Genomic DNA, 26,184 nt, shown 5'->3' on the forward strand with positions numbered 1-26,184 from the left:
TCATATATGCGCAGAATTTTTGCCCCAAAAACTTCCTAATCAATGAACAATTTATCAAAACTGTTCAACCAAGAGAAGGTAAACTGAATAAACAAGAATGTTCTTTAAGTGAATTTATTGGAACCATATTTCTGGGAGTAAATTTATGGTGAGAGGTTCAATAATAAAACAACTAGACTTGATGAAGTTTAAAATATATATTTCACAATTTTATACAAGATAATATAAAAAAAACACCACGTTAACTTCATGAATTTTCAAATTGTCTTCCAAAGTTTTGGAGTTGAAGCATTGGAGGTATCTCAGGTGACTGTTCTTGCGTTGGATACTCTATATAGTTTCTTATACAAGATCTTTGTGAGTAATTTGGTAATTGAGGTCCCATCGACGTTCCTGGTGAAAGTGGTAGTATACTCGGAGGCAGGCCTGGAGGAGCACTGGATAATCCCGGTTGACCAGGATAGTTGAAAAACCTGCCAACAAAATTTTTTTTGTGCATGGTTTTTACTTGATATATTCTGATTATATAAGCAAGACAAAGTTCATCTGTATCTATACATTCTGAATTCGTTTTTGAATCTAAACCAAAAATATCAATGATTCAATAAGAGACTCAAATCTTCCAAAAAGTAGAGCCGACTTACTGGAATCGTGGTTAAAACTGTGGAATTTAATTAAATCTGATATTTGAATATTCCGTCAAAGAAAACGCCATAAAGAATTTTCTTGTTTCTTTAGCAAGGAAGATGGCCTTCCATGTCATACATCTGAATGACGTCTTTTTATTTACTAAAAGTCTGAATGCAATCGATTCCATTAGCACATTCCCACCTCAAAGAAAATTACCACAGTATTAAAATGCCATTAACTGCAATTTAATATATGGAATACAAGTGGGAAGTTATTGGTGATTTCAAGATAATGTGTTTTTTGACAGGAATGCAAGGTGATTATACTAAACACTCCTGTTATCTATGACTGTGGGATAGTAGAAATGATGCCGCTCACTACCGACAAAAACATTGGCATGCAGGTATCGAGCACGAAGTAGAAAAATACAATGTTAAACATGGAGCAATTGTCGATCCCATAACTATATTAATACTGTAAAGGCTCTTAATCATGAGTCTAAAGCTTTCAAATATTTGTGACTTTTGAAGAAGGCTTTTTCATTTAATATCGGCAGATGAGAAATTTCCAGAAAATCGAACATTTTGCAAAGTGAAATCATATAATATATACAAGTCTCAAAAACCTAGGAGTCAGTAAATACTTTGATGACATAGTGAACACATCAGGATAGTAAAAAGTAAACCAAACGGTGTATTTAAATAAATTAGTGAATAATTTATTGTATTTAGTGTTAGTTTATTAATAAATTACGAAGTAAAATACGCCGTGTGTATGAATTCATCCCATCGTTGAAAACTGTTTAAATAAATAAGAACATCACAATACTTACCATAATCTATCCCCTAAGAAAATAGGTCTAGGTGTCATAATTCCCATGGAATTGTAATATTGTTGAGCTAGAATTTCAATGTCGTTTGTGTATTTTCTTTTCCATTTCGTTCTTCTATTTTGAAACCAAATTTTTATCTACCATGAAAATAAACAATAATTATTTTTAAATTTTTTTTCTAAATTTCTACTTACTTGTGTTTCCGTTAATTTAAGTGTTTTTGATAACTGACATCGTTTGGCCACTGAGAGGTACTTATTTCTTTCGAATTCAGCTTCTAGAGATTTTATTTGTGAAGCTGTGAATGCTGTTCTGGGTCGTTTCTTTCTATCGTCATCCGATTTGCTTTCCAAATAATGAAGATCTGAAATTGAGGTCCTTACTCAGTTATAAAAAGATAGATTACAAATAACAACGGAAAAAGTAATATCTATCATCTAAACTTGTAAAATATGCTTCCTTAATATAATTTTCCATACTTTTCAACCAATTTTAGAAGCATTTATTTCACTACAACTAAGGTACAAAATATATATTTTCAACCCAACATAAAGCTACTGGTATTGAAAAACGTTGATAATGCAGTTTGATTCATGAAGTGAAAAGAAATCATTTGGTGATAAATCGCGGTTGTATGGTGGATTGCCCTATATCTCGAATAATAAAAATTGTTTTTATGTCCAGTAATGTCAAATAAATAGACAACTTCTTCAATGCGCTTATTCCACATGTTTTATTTGATTTGAGTTGTCCTAAAACAATCACACAGCTGTTTTTTAGGGCCATATGAGTAGATAACTTGGGTAGATGTTATACACAGCCTTCGATGCATAGTTTTTCCAACCTTATAATGTATATATATATATATATACATATATATATATATATATATATATATATATATATATATATATATATATATATATATATATAGGCATATCAAACGAACGTATTTACCATAAACTGACTAAAGAATAATGGCGTGCGGCTGTCTACCCGTCACGGTATTAAAAATTCACAAGCGGACGACTATACGGCTGACTTATATCTATAATATTTCTATGTGTACAACACCTGAGAAAATGACATATTTCTTTCCCATTTGATTTATTTCTGCGCTTGGGAAAAACATAATCATATCATATTTCTCACTTCTTCCAAAATAGTTGTAACGCCTGTTCCTTCTTCGATATCTTTCCTCATCCTGGCTCTAGATGGTCACTCCACCTCTTTCGTGGTTGACCTCTACTCCGTGTTCCAATTGGAGATTTACGTCACATAATCATCTGATGTTTTCGCTTCTATCTCGGTCTAATAATGTTTTTCCCGTGATTTGCCTGAGAATTTTCATTTCTGTGGTCTACAAGAGTTGCTTCGTTTTTGATATTTCTGGTCTTGTTTCTAATGTATAGGTCTGATTGACGCTTTGTAAATTCGTGTGTTTGTTTCTTTTCTTAGGTGTTTGTTCTGCCATACTAAGTTCTGAAGACGTTCCGCGATCTTATTTGTCTAGCTACTTGTCCTCTTACCACGTCTTCTACGTCTCCATAACTGGTCATGTCAATTCAAAACCACTTGTATTTCATTCTTTATTGTATTATTTGACCTTCTACTTTTAATTTGCGTCGAGATAGTTATATAATACTATTTTCCTAAGAGATAAAAAATATTTAATAATCTTTGAAGATCATCTTCATTTTCGGCACATATCATGGCGTCATCGACATAGCACAGGATTTTGATTTCTCTCTCACCCATTCTGTAACCTTTGTCTAGCCGCATTTCATCAATTATTATGTCAAATAACATGGGAATAAGCAAGTCTCTAGGTCTGATACCGTTATTAATTGGTATGGGTTTTGTTTGTTTACCATTAATCCGAGTCTGAACCTGATTGCTGAGTCTGTTTTCGATGGTCTGGATTATTTTGAGAGGTAGGTATGTTTCTATTGTGCAATACATAAATAACATCTTCCAATTTAATACGATCAAAGACTTTTGTCAGTTCAATGAAGAATAGGAATTCTGGTTTGTTCTATTCTATGGATTTGTCATGAATACAATTCTGCTGGTTACAGTTCTAACTTGTCCAGAATATACTATTTTTTGATTCCTAGAGATAAGTTTAATTATTTATCACTTCACAAATGATCCCAACTCATTTAAATCAATGTTAGTAGACTCAATTAACAAGGATCTAACAGGATTTGATAATATGTCGTTTGATACAAAAAATGTCAACAAAAGGATTGGGGAATCAACTCAACTAACCCAATCCGTGAATTAGGCGATATATATATTTTAATTAGAACAAATATGCAAGTTCAAAGTTACAAAAAGCTGTATTTTTTTCAATTTCCCGTAGCTTTGAAGAAACTGTTTTCTTTAAAGTACTCGCCACAATCCAGAAAACATTTCAAACCAATTAAACCACTGTAAATATAACAACAACAGCGATAAATCCATTCCGAGTCCAACTAGATTAAATTTAGTGCTTAAGAATTCTTAAACGTCGTTTATAACAGAAATTAATGTCACTTATACGCCTCTAATCATTTGAAAGGAAATAGAACCTAAACGAAGAACGGTTTAAGGTTAACTGTCAACACAAACGATTATAAATATATACGAAAGCCGCGAGCGGCATTTATTTTTTGCGTCATTATTCAACGCTCTCTAGATCGTTAGCCGTTTAAAATCTAATTTCGTCGTGCCGGCGCAAATTAGTCTTTTCTCGAAATTGTCTGCACTTCCCACTGCGCATGATGCACATAAATTTCGCCACGGCAAATTAAAAACAACTGTTTGGTATCAAATTTGATGCCACTGCATTATACGAAATCAGAGGGGGAATGAGCATAAAATCTAACAAACTAAAAATGAAATTAGTCAGCTAACAATAATATACGTAAAAATATTCAGGTACAGTAGTTCTAGTCTCACTTGAGGGAGCAGAAAATAAGATAAAAGTAAAGAATAGACAATAATTTTATAAAAGTAAATTATAAATAGTGAATTGATCACAAATTTCAATAATTTATTATCACAACAATCCTGATTTTATGTAATGTTAATAAGATACAGAAGGAAATTTATAGAAAAAATCGCCAGTTCTCAGGAAATCTAGCAGGAACGATACTGCCTGGAACATAATTCAAACGCCAGGACTCTATAAACAAGATTTTATCTGATAAATTTATTCTCTCTGATTTTGATCTTATTTCAATATCGGTTTCATCAATAAATATGCAAAATGTTTATTGTTTTAAGTATTAATCTACAGTCCCTGGCTAAATTATTGGACGCATTGTATTTTTTAATAATTTTATGTTTCTTAAAAGTTTTTATTTCGTAAATGTGTATTTAAACTCTAATATTATTGATTTTGATTTAAAAGATTTGTTGTGGACTACTTATTTGTATTTATTTTTAACATATAGCAACACTGTGTTGACAAAGTGTTACATGAACATAAAGAAGTACAAACCTGTGTCGCGTCATGTACGGACGCGTTTCTGTGGCTTTATGAACTGTGATTGTTTGTTTGACAGTGTTAGTTTATTTTGTATGCATTGTCTTCAAAAAAATAAGATTGGACTATTTTCATTATGGGTAGAAAAGCCGATCTTTCACCAAGTAAAAAAGCTGAAAACATTTACAAAACGGGGAAAAGCACGAAGATTGAAGATTTCTGAAGCTAGTGTACGACACATAGAAAAGACAACTGAGATAGGGGAAAACCAATTTTCACCCACAATTGAGAAATTTTTGAAGAAATTTGTCTAGTTGATTTGGTCAATCATCAGCGGAAAGGGCACTGGACCTCGGTACGTCGTAAAAGGAACAATGAAGCAAAATCATTACAAAGAAGTATTAGAAAATTTTCCAGGTTATAGCCACTATATTTGGAAGTGGGGTCCACCCTATTATTGGTCATAAAAACTCAAAAAAAATATATTTTTGATATTTTTTTTTCATTTCATTAATTTTTTGGTACATCTAAGATAATGTTGAAACCTAAGTTTAAAAACCAAAACTTCAACACTTTTTTGCCCACCACAAAATACAAAAACCATAAGTTCCCAAATTTGTCTTCAAATATACTTTTTGGATCATATTTGAATCATTGTGTAAGTGCAACAAACAATTTGAAACAAAAAAAAACAATTAAATACCATAATTAAAACAATTTTTACTTATTATGGAAAAAAATTTAGGTTAGTTTAGAATTTCCTTTCTTTGTAACGTTGCGTGAATTTCATAATGATTTAATTAGTGTATAAAAGTTTTTTTTTGTTAATAGAATTAATTATCGTATGATTTTTACTATAATATAAAATAATAATAATAATATAAAAAAATAAACAGAAAAATATTGAAAATAGTGTAAATCCCACTTCCAAACATTTACTCTATTACGTAGGTATTTAATTTTTTTAAACTATTAGTTTCAAAATGCTACACAATTTTCGGTATGCTCAAATACAACAAATTTGAATAATTCGTAAAGCAACAAATTTCTCGTTTTGCTATTTCATTTTTTTTTTTGGCCTTGATTCATTTTTGAAATCATTTGTAAAATTATCCCAATTATGTGTTATTCATGGTATCATATTCTCGTAAGATTGGTTAGACGAAAAAGCATTCTAGAACGTGTAATTTTATAAGTGAAATATCGAAAACAATCATACAACACAATATTTTTAAATCAACAATCATTTGGAATGAAAATTCTATAAATATCTGATGTCATTAAAAATTATTCATCATTACCTCAAAAATCATTTTATATTGACGAGAAAACTTTTAGTATGGAAATTGAAAGAGATTAAAGAAGTTTGTAAGGACGAGTTTATTAGTAAATAAATTTTGGGGACAGATTTGGGGGCTATTCTATAGCGATTTATAAATAAAAAAAAAGTGATCTCAATCGGGGACCTTGGAAAAAATCTAAGAGAAAGGAAATTACTGAAAGAAAAGAATGTCGAATATAATATTAAAACAATAATTTATGAGGGTCGTTTGAAAAGTTTACGTTCTTAGTCTAATGCTGTCAGCACTATAAGTTGTCAGCCATTTTGAGCGCTTAAGTTCTGTTAACAATAGTGAGTATTTGTGAATTGAGTATCGAGCAGTGATTAAAAATTTGTTTTTAAAAGGTAATATATTTACGCAAATGAAAAGTGTATTATATATAGTGTACCGAAATTCTGTATCATTATTTACGACCGTGCAGTTGAATTCAAACCTAACCTAACCTAATTAGTTTGATTGACGACAAGCGTTCGGGATGACCTAGCCAGCCTTATTATCAAAAAAGATCACCTTATGGTTCTGAACGACCATCGGATTAAAATTAGAGAGATAGAAAAAGCTATTGGGTTTTCAAAAGACCCCATTTGCCATATAATCACTGAAGAATTGTCCATGTGGAGCTACCCGCGCGTTTGCGCGCTTTATACCAACAGCGCAATCGACTGAACATTCCCTAGGCCTTATTAACGCAGTTTAAGCAAAACTAGTTGGATTTTTTAGGTTGCATATAACTGTAGGTGATACCTAGATCCACGATTATATTTTTGAAACGAAAAAAGAGTCAAGACAGTAGATTGCAAAAGCGAATCTGTTTCGTAAAATCCAAAGACTGTTTCATCTGCCGAAAAACTAATGGGATGGATATCTTTAAAAAGATAAAACAGTAACAAGACAGTATTATGTTTTCCTGATTGATAAGGTGAAATTGCAGAAAGTGATTTTTCATCAGGACAAAGCACTTTCTCACACTTCATTTATTACCTTAGCTAAAATTCATTAATTGCACTTTGAATTAGATGATCTCCGACTGTATTCACCAGATCTCGCTCTCAGTGGACTTTTTGCCTATTTTCCAACCTTAAAGTTTCAGTGGTGGGAAAGAGATTTTTTTCAGACGAGGATGTTATCGCATAAGTAGAAGTATATTTTAAAGATAAAGACCGATAACTATTATTGATGAAGTCTGAAAATTTCACAACATCACTTAAAAAGACTATAGACATTATGGAAAGAAGTGTCTTGTCTCTTTGTTAGGTAGGAAGCTTACTAATATAGAAGTATAGAAAAGTCCAGTTGGTAAGTTGGTGACATACCTAATCTTTTTGTATGAAGAATGCACCCAAATAATTAATTTTAATATCTAGGTAGAGAGCGAAGTCGTCCATTTCATCCACGGGTACACTTTTTAGAATCTTGGTACAAAGGATCTTTAACACTGATTAAAATAATATATCTTGTTGATGACAAAGTTAAAAAAGTATATTGTGAACCTTTAGGTACAGAAATGTAAAGGAAAGTTGGTTATGGAAGTCGTATTACTTTCTATTAATTAACAGAATAATCCGCTATAGAGTTAAAATTCATTGTTAAGGATACTAACGTTCAATGTGAGAGAACATTATGGAAAAATGGTTGTAAAGTATCAAAAAGTGGTTAAAGAATAAGTGGGGTTGTTTAATGTACGAGGTACATTCACAAATCTACAACGGTTAAACTAATTTTCAATGTAAAGGATACTAAAGTTCAATGTGATAAAGTTGAAACTATTAAAAAAATATGTGAAAAAATAGTTAAAAAGTAAAGGAACCCAGTAATATCATATTTTATTCCAAATATTTGTCTGAATAAGAGTGATGGCATTCCCAAAAAAACAGGTCACATTTCAAAAAGCTTCCAAACTAAAATGAATGGTAATGATAAACAATTAACAAGATTCACCTCACCAATATTTCACGGGCCTAATTGGAGCTCCGACACCGGATATAGTTAATAAACCAAGACAAGTGAGGTCTTTATAGTTAGAACTACAGAACCGGACTGCAATTTCTACTCTAAATCTAATTGGATGATTATAATTTTTCAAAAAAAGTTTATTAAGGAGGTAACATGTTATTCTTTATAACGCTTAAAAGTTTCTTCGTGTCAAATCACTAGCGTATGGTGGACAAGCTATTAAATCGTTATGTGGATAAACGTTTCTTTTTAAATACAGAGGCTGTGTCATAATTAATGCCGATTGTATAGAAATAAAATTTTAAAGCAGCCGTGATAGCAAGAAAAATATGTAAAATTGAAGGGAAATTATATTAAAAGAAATGTTGAGTAGACGCTCTTTGCCCTGCCGCAAGATCCAAACAACTCGAACATGGGAAGTCAGTAGTTAGACTAAGAATAATTTTCAAAATCTATCGCAAAGAGATGTATTTTGAAATAATTCCAGATGTCGAGTTATCAATGCGGATGTATTAGTACAGGTAAAATAGGATTAAGCCCGAAATTAAATTGGACGCTTCTAGCAACGCCTAGCAACTCTTAACAAAATTATGGGCACGGGTTTTCGAAATATTGTAAGTGTGTAAGTTTGGAACGTGAATAACTCGAAAACTAAGAGGAATTCAAAAAAACTACCCGAACAAAAAATATAGAGCACAAAATTTTCTTCAAAAAAGGTCTCCAGCATTTTTCCGTTGGAGCCAAAATTGCTGAGTAAATCTCCCTCAACGCCGAAAGCCGGAGCATCCGCTTGCGAATTCCCGCCAGTGCGAATTCAAGCCAATTTACGTTCCAGGTGCACATGGAAACTGCTAAAGCAGTCTTATCTCTTTCGTGGAGATTTAACAGCTGAGTGATATTAGGAACTTCTTCTTATGGCAGTACTTGCGGAATTTCCAGATCCAAATACTGGCTATTAAATAACGAAACTAGAGAAAAAGGATTTTATCATAAAAATTATTCTACATTCGAATGCTCATTTTCAATATACTCCTCCCCACACACCTTTCCATACGTTTTTTTCCATTGATCGAAGCAGTGCTGGAAGTCTTCTTTGGTCAGTGCCTTAAGGAGCTCTGCCGTTTTTTCCCTTATAGCTTCCATCGTCTCAAATAAGGCCCCTTTCAAAGCAGATCTTTTTCTAAACACGACTCAGATTTTTTGGCACCAACTTCACATAGACTTTTGTCATGTGTATTTCCTCGTGTAAAATTTTCCTAACAGTTTCTTTATCGGCGCTTACAGAGTCGGCAATCATCCGGATGCTCATTCCACGATCTGCACGCACAATTAGGTTGATCTTGGTCACTGTTTCCGGAGTTAAGACAGTCACAGGGTGACCTGGGCGCTGCTCATCTTCAGTACTCTCTTGGCACTCACTAAAGCGCTTATACCACTCAATGACACGCGCACGAGATAGAGAATTAGGCCTTTTGTAACAATTTATAGCACCCAGTCGGAGTTTTTTTCAATTTAATGAAAAATTTGAGATTGATACGTTGCTCCTGCTTTTCGTCACAAATGGTTTTCGGCATGAGAAAAAAAAACACATTCGTTTCAAATCGCTACCGCACAAATACCATAATAGCGACGGAAACGTGTTTTGGTACGTACATAGACACGATATCTAGATACCCAACGCACCACTTGTTTTTTACCCCACCCGTCTAGGGCGTCCTCTAGGCGCACAGTCTCATTATTTAATAGCCAGACCTCGTAATAGGGAAAACTTTGAATCCATTATTTGGTTTCAACAACCACATTATGATCTTAATATTTCAAAGGTTTCTGTATAACCAGTTTCAAGAAGCTGGATTTTAAGACGTGGATGAATGGACTGGCCACCTAGGTCACCTGTTTTTATCCATCTCGTTTTTTTGTGGGAACAAGTTGAGTCTACGTTAATCAGAAGAATAAATGGAAAGAAGATCAGAGATGAAATGACTCGTATAACAATACAATTAAAAAAATATTGATTAAATTATAACTTTATTATTATTATTTTACTTTTTACACGGAATAAAATAAACTGTTTGCTCTTAGACTTTGTTTAACAATGGACATTGTACGTTTTATGGACTTTATCATAACTGAATATATATGAAAATAAGAATATTTTATATAATTGGGATTATTTAAAATGATAAATGAATTAGTGTAAGTCGTCTATCATGTTATAAGTTATCTTAATTTCTAAGCATTGTATTTCAACACGCATTCGTAACTCGTAACGAGTCAAAATTAATGAACGCTTCAATATATTAATCTCTGTTTAGACAGAAGTGTCTTGTAGCAGCAATTAGTCGACGGGATGTACTGTCGGCGACAACAGTTTCAGTTACACACAGTATCACCAGTAACATTTTTGGATTTTTTCGGTAGCGGAAAATGTTTAAAAATAAACTTTTAATGGCCTGTAGCGGGCAACTATAAGAAAAAAAGTCGAATATGTTGACAAGCTTCGATATATTTTATTGTACAACACGTAAAAAGTTTCTTGTGAAAACAGGAATGTATTCATTGTTATTTGCATCAGACAAATGATCGCTGAATAAATGGGAAGAATTTCAGCTGATCAACAAACTTTTACGAGTAGTATATTGAGGTGGATATTATGATCTTTTAATGACCAATACTACACGAATACTTGGTTTTATTATTATTACTTATGAAATCCTTAATTTGTATACATCATTCAGTATACAAACTAACAAGATATTATGCAGATTATCTGGGTGAGTCAGTATTCTGTAAAAAATTGATTCAATTCCTACTAGATTCAACCAGATAATCTGCAGACTAACGAACAAGCATACGCTTAATTCCATAAAACAGGTTCTTGTTTGAATAAAATATCTAAATCAGTTGTAGCTGATTATTTAATTTAATTTCTGATACTTATAAACAAAGAAATGAAGATTCAACTAAAATGTTATTCCACTGATAAAATGTAAAAGGTCAAATCAACTAAATAAAAACAGTCGCCTGAAGTTTACAGGCAATAAAATGGCAAAATTCCACGTCATAGAATTACTTATTACTGTAATCAACAGATTGGTAACAACTTGAATTGAACAAAATTATTTTTACGACAAAGTTGCACATTTAGATTTGCATTCACATTTACTGATGCTCTGGCCATGACTTACGAGGATGTTCTTTGCTTGAAAAATACCACTGTATTAGAAAGTACACCATCTATACAGAATATGTTTCAAATTTGAAGACGCCACGTTGTTTCAGTGAATTTGTAAAAAATAATTGGTCATGGTTATATTATAATACAATACTTTTATTTAAAAGGCGTCCGCCCAACTGAGATAAAAGTTGAACTGAAATATACTCTGGGTGAGACTGCTCCTTCGTTATCAACAGTAAAATTTTGGGTATTAGAGTTTTCATCGGGCCGTACGACCTGCGAAGACCAGCGTCGTAGTGATCGACCAAATGAGGTGACGACTCCAGAAAAGTGGAAAAAAATCCACAAAGCAGTTCTGGATAATCGTCGACTGAAAGTGCGTGAGCTAGCAGACATAGTAGGCGTTTCAAAAAGTGCAGTACATCGCATATTAACTGAAAAGTTGCATATGAGAAAATTGTGCGCAAGACGGGTGCCACGTTTGTTCACAATGGAAAAGAAACAACATCGCGAAGATGTTTCCATGGAGTGTTTGGCAATGTTTCATAGAAATAAAGCCGATTTTGTACGCCGTTTCATTACCATGGATGTAACATGGGTCCATCACTTCACACCCGAAACTAAAGAACAAATAAAACAATGGATTGAAAAGGGAGAACCGGCTTCAAAGAAGGCAAAGACCGTTCCATCTGCAGGCAAGATCAAGGCCTCAATTTTTTGGGATGCTCGTGGTATAATGTTCATTGAATACCTTGAAAAAGGAAAAAATTTTAAAGGCGAGTATTAAGCAAACTTATTGCAACGTTTGGCTAAGAAGAAAGCGTTGTTTCATCAAGACAATGCACACATCCATTATTGTAATGACCAAAATTATTGATTTATAGCTAGAATTACTACCTCATGCACCCTATTCTTCAGATGTAACTCCTCGGATTATTTTCTGTCCCTGACTTTATTTCAGATATTTCAGGAAGACATTTCAAGGTAATTCAAGCATTACTTGATGAATATATACAAAATAGAAGAGCAATTTACAAACAGAACGAAAAAGTTGTAATGGGAAGACCTCCAAGTCCAGTAGTGGCAAATTTCTCCATGAAGAGGTTCAAGAAAACTTCTCACACAAGTAAATAATATATACTATAAAATATGCAGTTCAACAACAAGCTGGTATTTCTTGATGTTCCACGCAAACGAAGGTAACTTGAATCAGAGGTATTCGATGCATAATTCGAATATAAAAATGTTCTAAGTGGCAATGGATATTCAGGATACGAGAAAAAAAATCAATGCATATAGAAAATAATGAAAACAAACGATCAGGGTCAATCAGCAGCCATAGCAATACTACCACATCTTCCCAGAGTGACAGATAAAATTGACCATTTCCTGTCTCAGCAATCTACTGCATACCCTGCACATGTGAAACTGTATACACACACCGAAAAATCCGCTGTAGTGGATTGGTAAAGGATGGCAAAGATACAGGACACAGTTTATAAAGTTCGATTAATATCCACCGCGTGTACCTATCCTCTAGACTCTAGAGGATAGTATGTTTGTTTTTTCCTGAAACGTGCTATCAGGTATGAAGGTTATGAAAGAAAAGTTAATTTGAGCTATCAAAAAAAGGCAACTTGTAATTCACAAAATCAACTGTCGCTCAGTCTAGGAACGAAAAAATGTTATACCTGTATCTGATATTTTTAATTGTGACAGTAGGGGTGCACATAGTGTGGTCACCACAGAATCTACACAGGACAGAGAAAGCCATGGAAGTACGTCAAACATGGATTCCAAGAGTAAAAAACAATCAACAACGATCGACACGACCGAAGAAAGACACTCATCAACAATCGTCTGGACTGATCTGTTGGTCCCGCCTATCCGATTAACCCATAAATACGGGCTAGATATGTTTCCTATATTAGGGCCCAATCTAATAAATCTCTTCCCCCCACATGAATAATGTCCTTATCCAAACCACAAGGAACCCAGAACCAAATGAACCTGTCCCACATCAAGATCAAGAAATTTTCTTGCAGTGATCGCAACTTCTGAAGATGCCAGCCTCTCATGTTGGCGGAACGTCAAGAACAACGAAGTTCGAACAGCTCAAAACCGTTACATACATTGTACTTCAAATTGGTTGACAACCCACCGTATCCACCAGATCTGGATCCCAACAATTTTTTCTGTTTCATAACCTCAAAGTTTCACTCGCAGGACTGAATTTTTCATAAAACGGAGAAGTTTTGGTTGTATTAACATAATAAAAATGGAAATATAGACTAATAGTATGGAATATTGACAGTATATCTTCCCTTGCCGTGGAAACTCAAAAAAAAAAACGAAAATTAATCAGTATCAGTTACGTACGTTAAGTACACTACTAGCCATAGACAGTACTTTGAAGGTGAATAAATGAATTTTGATATTACCTTTTTTCACAATAATTAATTAATACATGTACTTCAATTCCTTCGTGAAAATTAATACTTTTACACAATATCTTCTAATATATAAAATTCTCGTATCGCGTTGTTTGTAATTGAACTTCTCCGAAACGGCTTTACCGATTCTCATGAAATTTTGTGTGCATATCGGATAGGTCTGAGAATCGAACAATATCTATTTTTCTTCCCCCTAAATGTTAAAGGGAGTCCTATTTTTTATTTGTTAATTATAAACTTTAATTTTTTTGGAAAGATTTTTATTTTTTGTCATGACTTAGAATAAAAAATACATTACCCTGAACTTTTCCCCCCTCAACGATTAACCCCTATTTTTCTATTGCAATTTTTTTTATTTTTTTCCTTTAATTATGTTTTTTTTTTCAATCCAATTTGATCTTACGCCTTATTCGGTCGATAACCGATCAATTATCAGTCAATCAGTTGTCCTCGCCAGATGTATACCGTTGTCACTTCTCATTTAGAAAACATCACGAAGTAGGGTTGAGAATGAAGCCGGTCTCCTGTCTTACTCACTATCAGTTTTCGGCCATTTTTTTTTCAATTTTACTAGCTTTTACCCGCGGCTTCGCTCGCATCGAATTTATTAAATAAGTATCAGAAATCATTATAATAGAAAAGAATAAACTCTGTAGCTATATTAGAACCTGAGATTTAGATCTTTGAATGTAGAAAAATTGCCAACAACCTACAAAAATCCATAACTCCACATTGAATGTCCGCGCCTAGCTCCTCTCCAACTCTCCAACCGATTTAAGTGTTCAAAAACTCAAAAGAAAGAAGGTGTTTGAGTAAGTGTTCTTAAACCAAAACGAAGTCTCTATCTTGAATAGAACCTGAGATATTGAGGATAGAACGTGTGTATGTGAAAAACGCCCATAAGTAATGTACAGGGGGAAATCGCATTTGAGTATAACTTGAGAATGGTGAACATTAGATGAAATCCGATGGTTGGTGGCTAATCTGTGCATCAATACCTTTCATTGAAAAAAAATTAAGCAAATCGGTTGGGTAGAACGCCTGAACGGACTCGGAGTGGAAATCATCAATTTTTTTAATATATAAGATTGTTCATGATTTTATAATCGTAGCAGTGACTGTTATACGTATTAATTAACAATGACAATACATTTTATAGGTTATGTCGTTTACGTGAAATTTATAGGTTAGGTGAGGTTAGTTGATTGGTAACGGCGTTGATTTTTATAGAATTTTGTTTTTACAAAATTTAAAAGATATACATAAATTACACTTAGGTTATTTAAATCAGTTTTTTTGGGCAATATACGTTGTTTCTAACAATAAACGTTTTTTATAGTTTTTTTTTTCAGTTGTCAAAACTTTGGCAGATTTATAATTCATATTGTTTCCTTCATGATAGACATGAGTCGGTAATGAACGAATTTTTCAGTGCAATAATTATTTATTCACAATTTATTAATAACTGACAGTTTTACCTCTCAGTTACTCAAGTGATATCACGTAAATAAACACGTGTTGTGAGTTCCCGCAACCGTCCACCGAAACTTTCTCTAAACAACTGTTAGATATTGGCGATGGAATGTTGTGTTTATGAAAATACTGGATGCATAAAATTACAGACGGACTTCTGCACAATCATCGACTCACAAAATACTCTCATCTACAATATATTTTCCTATGTACACACACAATATGAAAATCATAAGTGGCTGGCAGAAAGAGCGATTTTGGCAGCAAAAAATGTTGATGTCAATAGGTCAAATTTAAAGATTGCCTGGGGACTTGGCGTCATACAAATCCAACGATGCAGTTTGCGATACCAACGAAAGTGTGCATTATCCAATTGACTTTGAAATTCATTGGATTTGCAAGGCATGAGCCACACCATTTACAATTGAAGGTTGGATCTCCGATCATTCTGCTTCTTAACTTAAATCCACCACGGCTGTGTAATGGCACACGATTAGTCATTAAAGGATTAATGAAAAACGTTATTGAAGCCCATCATTTTGAATGGAAAGTTTCAAGGCGTGCCAATTGAATTTAAACGCACTCAATCCAATTAAATTGGCATTCGCTATGACGATCAATAAGGCACACGGTCAGACATTGCCTTATGTGACTTAGATTTGGAAACCCTGCTTTTCCCACGGACAACTATGTTTTCGCGTTTGTTTGAGCTGACTAAAGACGGACTAACCAAGAATATTGTACATTCTATTGCGCCGAGAGATTGATTTTTTTTTAATTTCTGGCATAATTAATGATAAAAATATGAATAATTATTTTTGATGTTTAGATAGCGATTGAGAATTGTTGAGTTCATGCCTACACACTTTTAGTAAGTTAGTTATTTGTATTAACTAGAAAAATATTTCGTGAATATAATTTATGTGGCATTTACATTTTTTAGACGACGCAAAAGATCCAAAACTTTTTCACTAACACTGAAGTTGAAGTTTTTGATATTTTGCAGTGTATCCTTTGTTTTGTTTCTTCAGGAAACTGATGAGTTTTGGATATTTGTTGATGGGAAATCTTGTTTTATTGCGAGAGTACTTTTAATCATAGACAATGTAGACCATAAAGTGGAATTTTTCCAGATTTTAAATTTTTCTTAAAAATAAGCGAGCACTACGTTTCCCTTGTGTTTTTCGCCTTTTTCTGGTGAAACCACTTCAGAAAGAGCTCGTACTGTTTTTCGTAACCTTGCACGAGATTTATCCAGATTAAGAACGGCCGCATTGCTTTCTTCGCTGATGTTTTCTTTATCATCATCATTCATTGTTACAAAACTTCGGATAAAACAAATAATTTCAGAAAATTAAAAATTTAAGGTTATGCAAAATCATCGAAGTGAAACTGTCAACTGTCAACATTGAAGTGGCTGGAGTCACATTTAAGGAAGTTAAAGTTGTCTACTCCAGAGCGTCCCGAAACTGTTTTGCAGTACGAAACGCCACTTTCACTACATGGAACACTCAAAACGCAACTTTCGATATGTAAATGAATACAGAACGAACAACTTTTAGATGACGTCGTCTAAAAAATTATTTCACAATAAACTTATAATAGCCTGCATTGGAGACTGTCAAAGAAGCTGTCAGGTTTTGCAGTTAATTCAAATATTCTCAGGTTGACATCTTATTAAATTTAGTTTCTAGTAAACAACAATCATTTTTTTTTAATTTTATGCGTAAGTATAGAACCTTTGTACAATCAACATTGACGTTACAGATTCGTTCGAAGTACTTTGGATAGATGCTTTGGCAAGCGTTAATAACGAAACACAATGATACTCTTTATATGGAATGTGCAATTCACTTTCAAGTAATTGCATATTTATTACATGATATTCTAGTTTGAATTGGAGATTTATTCTTTGTAATTCTGTTTGTAATATGATAAGAATTATTTCATTTAATAATATAAAAGCATCAACGAATTCTCCAATAATGTAAAATTTATTCAACTCACATACTCAGCGAAAATAATGTTCAAAATATTCATTTTTATTTGGTGTAATTTGTTATGAAACGAAACCATGCCAAGACATTGATTAGCTAGCTTTTTCCCATTAATTTCCAAATGATGAAGTCATAGTTCTATTTTCTGGATTCGAATTCTTCGTCGATACAAATAATTTGAAAAATTAATAACGATTTTCGACGTCTTATAATGAGCGCGCATTAACGAGGCGTTAACAGATTTGAGTTCCCGAAAATTCGAACAAAATATCTCAATCGTCAAGTAAAGCAGTAGCCAAAAAATACCAAACAATTGCAAATAGGTTTTAAATAGGACTGGCGCGGAAAGGAAGAGTTGAATACTCGGTAATTAGACAGCGTTTAGTGTCGCTTTGTCTTCCTTACAGTTTCCTGCCAATTAGGCGTTGATATATGGCCTACAAAGGAATCCCGAAGACATACATAGAACTTTCAAATTTGTCTCTTATTTATTTTTGTTGCAGCCCGATGTGTTTTATTTTTTTATACATTCATCCTATTTAAAAGCGCGATCTCACTTGCAACAAAGCCGCGAACCGAACTCCGTTGCGAACATTGCAGCGAACAAGAACTTATTTTTTAAAAACAACAATCCAGGTAGAAGCAAATATAAATGCGTTCCGATTTTCTAATTAGTTTTTTGTAAGAAAATCCAAATATGCAAATAGAAAATCCAAAATATGCTCATAAATATGTAATTAATTTAGACGAAATATATGCTAAAATAAATTTATTGATTCACTTTAAAATAAACAGACATTTTCATTTTTTTTTCACATCGGTACTAAACTAAACCTAAATATGGATTTATTATACAAAGCAAATTGTGGTTAGTTATAAAAAAATAAATGGGGGAGACTCTTGTACCCTGAACATAGTGTACCTTGAAACGATTTTAATTTGAAACCAGTGTCTTCATCTATTAATCTATAAATAAAACTTAATTGGCAAGTCTATTTACTCTTCATAGCTGTATTCTAGTCTGCAGTAAATCGGCTGTGCTTTGTGGCTGTAATACGAAAAAATTGTTTTCGAGTCTTTTAAGTAAATATTTCTGTGAGATTTTTTGCGGCAAACGATCTTGGATAAGTGATGTTTTTAGTTACATTTTGCGGCTATTGGTAAGTATTTACGCATTATATTTATTTGTTTTGAATATAACATCTAAGCTATAAAATTGATTGAGTGAAAAAGTAGATCCTCTTGTACCTTGGAACGCGTTCCATGGTACAGGAGGTTAGATTTTTTGCAGAGATCGTTATGCTACGAAGCCAGACTGGGAAGAAGAAAGATCCGGTAAATCCTGGTGCCTTAAAAGAGGCCTTATGTAATGAAGATCCAGCAAAAAAATGAGCTTTAGGGAGGATTCCAAAGTGTTTGAAGCTAGCCTCACCACACTTTTTAGAAAGTAAAAAAAAAATTGAAGATAAAAGAAGAAATTATAAAGATGCGCTAAATTTTGCTGCTAAGCGAGTGTTTACTGAAGAAGAGGCAGAATATATTAAAAAATTTGCTTTAATGCAATATGGCCTAAGAAAGGCGTAAGACAATTAGTTTATAAAACTGCTGTGGCCAATAAAAAGAAATATCCAGTTACATGGAATGCAGAACAAATTGTTGGTGAGGAGTGGCAGCGCGGATTTCTTGAAAGGCATCAAAACAATCTATCAATTTGAAAACTCGAGGCAACAAGTCTTAGCAGATCGACAAGTTTTGATAGAGTTAATGTACAAACATATTTGACAACATAAAAGATGTTCACAACCGATTTGGAACAATTCCTCCAAACCGAATTTGGAATTTAGATGAGACGGGTATGAGTTCTGTTCAATCGCAGTCAAAAATAGTTGCACCAAAAGGAATTGAGCAACTACGAAGTGCAACATAAGCAGAGATGGGAGCCCTTGTGACTATGATAGTAGCAGATAAAGATACTAAACTATATTCTGCCAATGCTGATATTCCCCATTGTTTTTTAAAGACAGAATGCTATTTGGCGCACCTCCTGGAAGAATTAGAGCTATAGCTCCCACTGGCTGGTAAACAACAGCTGTTATTACAATTCCTTGACTATAAGTTTGTCAAATGGATGAACGCTTTATATTATTCTTGGACAATCACGATTCAGATTTGTCCATTAAAACAGTCGAAAAAGCTTCGGATGCTGGAATCATCATGATCATTTTTCAACCTCACACAACAGGCTCCAGCCACTTGATTTAACTATATATGGCACTCTTAAAACAAATTACAGCCAAGGTGTAGAGTCCTGGCTGTTTAGTAATAGAAGAAAAACGTTTAACGTGGTTTTAGAACGAAATATTTTCAGATCAAGATTTTATGGGTTCCTATAAAACGGATCGCGAATTGTAAAATAACGTACCATAGACCAATCTTTATACCATAATCAAGAGGTGGGCCATCAGGTCTAAAAACCCCATTATTAAAACCTCAAAATCTAAATGAAGAAAAATTTACTTCGCCAGAAGAAGTACAGATTTTTATTATTTGAGTGCAGAATTTTTATAAAAGAAAAAAATCTTTTTGTTGCTTTCAAGTTTTTACAATTTGTTCTTAAGGTCTTGATAAACTCGTCTATTGTATCTGCTATTCTCTTATTTTTTTTACTGTTTACTGTCCGTTTCAATGTCCAAGAGGGTTTTTTCAAGGTACATAAACACTCTTAATACAAAACCTATTTTGAAAATTCAATTTGCGTATTTGATACATGAGTGGACACAAATTAAAAGGACCAATTCAAATTCTTGCAATAATCATTAAAACTTTTTCTGTGCGAGAATTTCAAAAAATTGTTTCAAGCTACAACAAGCGTGGGGTATTAGTATTTTTCATTCATTATTGTTTCAAGCTATTTTCAAAAAATTATTCTCTTTTTAGAAGCAATGACGAAAGATTTTGTAAGAACATTTTCCTTAACAACACCTATCAATAATTGAGCAGTATAACGGTGGTTTCATCAATAAATATGTTAAAATTTTTAACTTTAGTTTCCCTAATTACCTCCGAATATAAGGAATTAGCGTGATTGCAATCCGCTAATATGATAAGGCCCTTAACACAATCGACCAATTTCGCACTTTTGCGGTGAGGCAGTTTTCTATAATGATCTGGTGTTGATTATCAACACTAAATCAAGTATTTAATCCATCCCAAATCATAAGATTTTTTCTACTCTAGATATGAATCTCCTCATTCCAACTGCTACATATATTTGAGTCTAATTTTTTATTAATTTCAAACCAACTGCCAACTAATCATCTTTTGGGCTTCTTCAACAAAAGGATCAAATGGTTTCCTTAAAATATCCTTGAAATATACCAATCATCAACAGTTTGACGAATGACAGTTCAAAAATATTGCACAAGATGGGCCAAAACTCTTATTTTAAGCTTTTATACAAAGGTTCATTCAATCAATATTGATGTTCAATGAAATTTTATCTAGCACATTATCAATACATTTCAGAAGATTGAGCAAACAAACCATGATGCCAGTCGTTCCAATGTTTTGAATGTTCAACTCACGGTGTCTTGAAGAAATTTCTCGCATCTGTGTTCATTCGTTTATTGAATCCAATAAATTCTTTATTGTTGTAAGAATTACTAGTATTTTGTGATTTAAAACTCATTACCTTAAAACTACTTTCAAGTTTCAAATTCTTTTCAGTAGGTGATGTTTCATTGTTTTCGGATATTCTTATTTTTTCTTCAGAAGTATTCATTGAAGTTTCATTATATACATATAATGGGAATGAAATATATTCGGTAATATCCATGCGCTGATCGATCTTTGTGATAGGATCAGATTTAAAGATTGATTTTTTGTTCTGATGTTGAAATGCGAGTATAGATCGCGTTTAATTTTGCTTGTCTTCTTCAGCATATTTTTTTCTAAATCAGTTGATCGATTCATAATATGAAGGTAAATCAATTATCTTCAATCTCTGAAGACGTTAACTTGATTATCAAAACGCGCGTCAGTCAATGTAATTGTGAGTATTAGTATAAATAGTGTGTTCAGCATGAATATCATTAGCGGTATTGGCACACAGTGAATTTTTGAAAAATTTCACAGTCTCCAACATATTCCTATAGTCCATTGAAATGTTACATGGGCTGAGTTTTTAGAAGACGCAATTTTAATTATGGAACATGTAAGGAGGGGCAATACAAGCTTAACCTCAAGTTTGTGGTTGTCACCCGGCTGCCATCTTCGAAAAAGGGGTGAAAAAAGCTTTTCGCGATATCGCGGAATCTATTAATCTTAAAAGAAAATTGTGAAGACATATTTTGTAGCAAATCACTTTGCCTACACTTATGTCTATGTAACTTTATGTCATAAATCCAAAATTTAAAAAGTTATGACAGAAAAATTGAAAAACTTTCCTTTTTTAATAACTTTTTTCTATTGATTTTACCAAAAAATTATGTCAAACCAATTTAGTAAAGAATCTCTTCATGATGATTTTCCTCTGAAATTTTTGTAAATTTCATTCATTTAAAATGCTATTACAGCGCTCTTAAATTGACCAGGCTCTTCAATGTTCATGACAACCCGGAACAAAACAATATGTTTACCTTACCTAGTTTCGGAAATTTTTTTCCAATCCCTACAATTTCACTTATTTATTCCTGACTCTTTTCCACACTACCTAAGAGGCAGAGTCTGTAGGCGAAATTTTTTTACCTGGTATCCCCAGTAGGCCTATTCCACAGTGAACTGAAGCTGATGAGGTAATCTTCGACATAATTATATTATCAATTAGTTATCAGCTAGCTATTCTATTCTACTCTCCTTTGATGATCCAGGTTGTGGCTCAGAATCTAATCTAAACTAACAGGAGTTGAAGTTGGTGTCATAGTTGGCAATTTCCCTAATTTTGGTTCCTCCAAAACAATAGAAGCATACTGCGGAACATTTGAGGCCTGCTTTCCTGCAACCGGTCATGCTTCCACAATTTCCTTTACACCTGTAGAAAATTAATTTCATAAGACCAGGGGGTTTTGGAGGCTTAGAAGTTTGGATTTGCATCCAAATGTTTCCAGGCTTTTCCCAACCCCTATCTTCAGGATTATAGTATTTTCCAGGCCATGATTGAACCTGGTGATACACTCGGAAACTGTGAAAATGAGCTGCATCCTGTGTTGGAGGAAGCGATGATAAACTTAATGAATTATTTCATACTGTTTTGGAGAATCGTTTGTATCTCATAGTGTCTAGAGAATCGACCTTGGTGCCACCGTATAAAGCAACGAAAAAACGTTCGTCAAGGAGACTGAGCAAAGGTTGATCTACTTTCTTATTCAGCAATAGAGCTGTACTACCATCTAACTCAGGATGTTTTTCCAGAATTTTTATGAATTATATTTTGCCCATATTATAGGCAAAGTATTGTGTCACATCTTAAAAAAGCCTGGAGTAAATTTACTGTTATGAAATATCCTCAAATAAAGGCTGAAAGGCTATATAACTGTCCCTTTTTGAACGTTTTTAAAAGAAAATATTTTACTTTTTCCTACTGTATCTGCATCTAATTCAGCCTGGTCAGCATAAAAACAACAATTTTTTAAGTTCTGTAGTAAGGAGAAAAGGAGATCGGTTTGTCATGAACATTAACGAACCCGGTCAATTTTTGGAGCACTGTCACAGCGTATTAAATGAATTAAATTTAAAAAAATTATAGAGGAAAATCTTCGTGAAAATTGTTTTGAGAATTTTTTGGTAAAATAAAAATAGAAAAAAGTTATTACACAAAAAATTAAATTTTTGATAACATTTTTCACTTTTTCGCTAATAGCTTTTTAAATATTGGGTTTATAACAAAAAGTCACATGAACATAATTGTAAGCAAAGTGATTTGCTACAAAATATGTCTGTGCAAATTTTTTGTAAGATTTATAGTTTCCGAGATATCGCGAAAAACGTGTTTTCACCTCTTTTTCCAAGTTGGAAGCCGAGAGACATACAAACTTGAGGTTTTGGCCCTCAAATTATAACATTTCAATGGACTACTAGTGAACAATGAAAAGTGTCGATGGAGCAGAAGTACCTAGCGTCGACAATGAATTCAAATCTATAGTGTGAATCTCTATCGGCATGGTTTTTCAAACGTTGGGAATGGGAATATATTTATTTCTAGACATTATTAATTGAAAAATGCAATCTTACCTTCATTAAAATTTCTTTGGTATAACTCACTGGTTGTAGTTGAAACATTTTCTTTTCTTCTGGTTTCAAACACACCGTTACCAGAAGTACTACCATTACGTATCTCAGCATCACTGTAAGTACTTTTATCTATTTCTATTTCAGCACAACACTCACTGATAACATTTTCTTTTCCAAAATTTTTCGTCGTTGATAATAAAGAATCTATCGAAAATTTAACCGAATTCTGTCCGTTTTTTCTCTCTTCGCTCTCAATGTTATCACCGACAATTAAAACGTCGTCCATTTTTTTAAATAACACGGGAATATATAATCATTAGAGTTAGATTTAGATCTGAAACGAATTCAGCTCCCGAAAATTAAGTCGGTTTAACTGTAAGTGAGATGTTGGCCAATGGGAGAGAAAGGGCGGAGTCCGAGATGATTTGTCGGGTAGTCCGGATAATTAAGATGAATGTGACTATAAGCAAATGTTAAATTTAAACATATTTTGAATTAGTTTATTTTAATAAGTGGATCGTTGACGGCAACGCTGTTTCGATTTAGTTGTTTGCAGATGTGTGATTATGACTGTTAATTTTCCTGAAGGTTCTGCCAACAATGCATAACATGCATGCAATAAAAAGTAGAGAAAAAAAGTGACAAAATTTACTCCAGAAATTACACCTTAATGTCGAATCACAAGCAAAAATATAGAATTCATGATTAAAATAATGGATTCTGATAAAACTGGTAGGCAAAAAAGATTTTATTACTATATAAAAGCTGTAACACCAAAGATTTTTTTGTTACCTATATTTAAAAAAACACATACAAAACAATTACGTTGAATATTTATTCCAAAAATGACTTCACAGATTTTTTAACGTCATTTTTCAACTATATCTGCATAACTGTTATTAAACAAGCATACAACAAATGAAAAATATTAATTTGTTACAAATTTTCTTTTTGCTTTTAACCCTCATTAAAGCTTCAACAAAAATATCAGTATCTATAATGGTTATTCGGTTCTATAGTGATGGGATTTAGCCATGATGGATGATAACTCTTGGTTTTTAAAGAAGAATGATATGAGCCCAATGATGGCTGAATCCCATTGCCTTAGTACCGAATATTCATAGCTCTGATAACCTGGTTGAATCTTTCATCCCGCTCGTCGCTGGCAGCTCCCAAATTCTCAGTTACAAATTGACATATGAGAATGGAAAGATTAATTGTGACGCAAATCTCACATTTCATGGCTGTCATAATCTCCGTCTCCCTGCTATGATATTGACGCTGAAGAGCTCGTGCGCTGTCCCCTGCAAGCTGATTGCGCATGCAGTTTGTACCTGCCACGCCTGACCTGTTGCGTAGAAAATTCATGGGCTCCTGCTTGATTATGGTTTCCTGCATCTCATTGGTCGACATTCGCATGTTCTTCCATTAATCGGTCTTAAAGTGGCCTCTTTTTAAAACCAAATATGAATCCATCCCTGAAGAACACTCTCAGATCTGTTAAAAACTCGTATCCTACCACCAAGCTTTATATTCCACCATTGGGTTGCCGCCTCATCATATTCCTTCTTTTCCATATAAAATTTGTACCTTAAAGCGAATACGGACTGCTACGGCTTGAAATACTTGTCAAAAACCTTAATAAGCTGAACAAACGTTTTTTATTCTGGCTTGGCAGGACTTACTAAGTCAAATATCAATTTGTATGCCTTCATTTTGTCTTTATTTGTCTCTTCCTTTATTCCATTAGCTGCGAAATAGTTTAGCAACCTTGATTTGAAAATGGTCGAATCACTCTTAGGTGTCCAATTTCCTTCATTTTATTAATTATTCACTGCACTACTTTCAATACATATGACATTCGGTAGCGAAGCGATTTTCTTCTTCGCGTACCGTGACCGTTCTTCTTCTAATCACGATGTTATGCGTCGACCCATACCTCTCCTCCCCATTATTTTGCCTTTTATTACCAAACAAATGAGATCGTACTTTACAGAGTTGCTCATCACATGACCAAAGTATTCTAATTACATAGCTTTATAGTGTTGATTATTTCTGAAGTTTTTTTGATGCACCCAAGAACAAACTTTATCGTCCCAATTTATCTTCAAAATACAGTTATAAATCGACATCTCAACCACTTCCAATGTTTTGAGTTTTCTGTGGTCGTCCATGCCTCTGTCCCGTATAAGAACCCATGAAAGACATAACATCATGCCATCCTCAAGCGTAGATGAGGTTTAAGATTGTGGAATTTTCTTACTTGGTCTATTTGTCCAGGATCGATCGCCGGCCACATCTCAGGAACTGATTCCGGAGATACCAAAAGTGGCCATTATCTCAGAAAGGCTAACAAATATCGAACCAAGGGTAACTTTGTGCGATAGATCTCATAAATATCTTTCTGTGAGTGAAAAGCCATGATTGATGCAATGCAAATGCATTATTTTCACGGAAAATCAATAGATAAAATGAAAATGTAGTAATTTTTTCAAGGTTAGCTTATGTTATGTTAGGTTAGATTAGGTTTTTTGATAAAAATGTTGTATTTGCTTACTTTTTTCACAAAAACTCTTCTGCGCAAGCAACAATCATCATGAATTTTCACATAGAGATAGATCTTGA

The 26,184-nt window shown here is 33.3% G+C and overlaps 1 protein-coding gene across 1 annotated transcript; it reads right to left on the reverse strand.

Annotated features, from left to right (window-relative positions):
• On the reverse strand, positions 1 to 23,895 carry LOC130444853 (homeobox protein MSH-D-like). The gene is made up of 4 exons (XM_056780143.1): positions 23,560 to 23,895; positions 1,657 to 1,826; positions 1,463 to 1,599; positions 1 to 473 (listed from the first exon to the last, which is right to left on the reverse strand). Exons 1-4 carry the CDS (start codon positions 23,843 to 23,845, stop codon positions 248 to 250), a joined length of 819 nt encoding a protein of 272 aa, XP_056636121.1. The 5' UTR covers positions 23,846 to 23,895; the 3' UTR covers positions 1 to 247.
• Between the last annotated feature and the right edge of the window lie 2,289 nt (positions 23,896 to 26,184).

This window comes from Diorhabda sublineata, chromosome 6 (genome assembly GCF_026230105.1).
Source record: "Diorhabda sublineata isolate icDioSubl1.1 chromosome 6, icDioSubl1.1, whole genome shotgun sequence".
Classification (NCBI taxonomy): Eukaryota; Metazoa; Arthropoda; class Insecta; order Coleoptera; family Chrysomelidae; genus Diorhabda; species Diorhabda sublineata.

Coding starts and splice junctions, on each gene's coding strand:
- LOC130444853 (XM_056780143.1), bottom strand. CDS start 23,845: ATGGACGACGTTTTAATTGTCGGTGATAACATTGAGAGCGAAGAGAGA. Junction 1,600..1,656: donor TTAAATTAACGGAAACACAA/GTAAGTAGAAAT, acceptor TTTTCATGGTAG/ATAAAAATTTGGTTTCAAAA. Junction 474..1,462: donor TTCTTAGGGGATAGATTATG/GTAAGTATTGTG, acceptor TTTTGTTGGCAG/GTTTTTCAACTATCCTGGTC.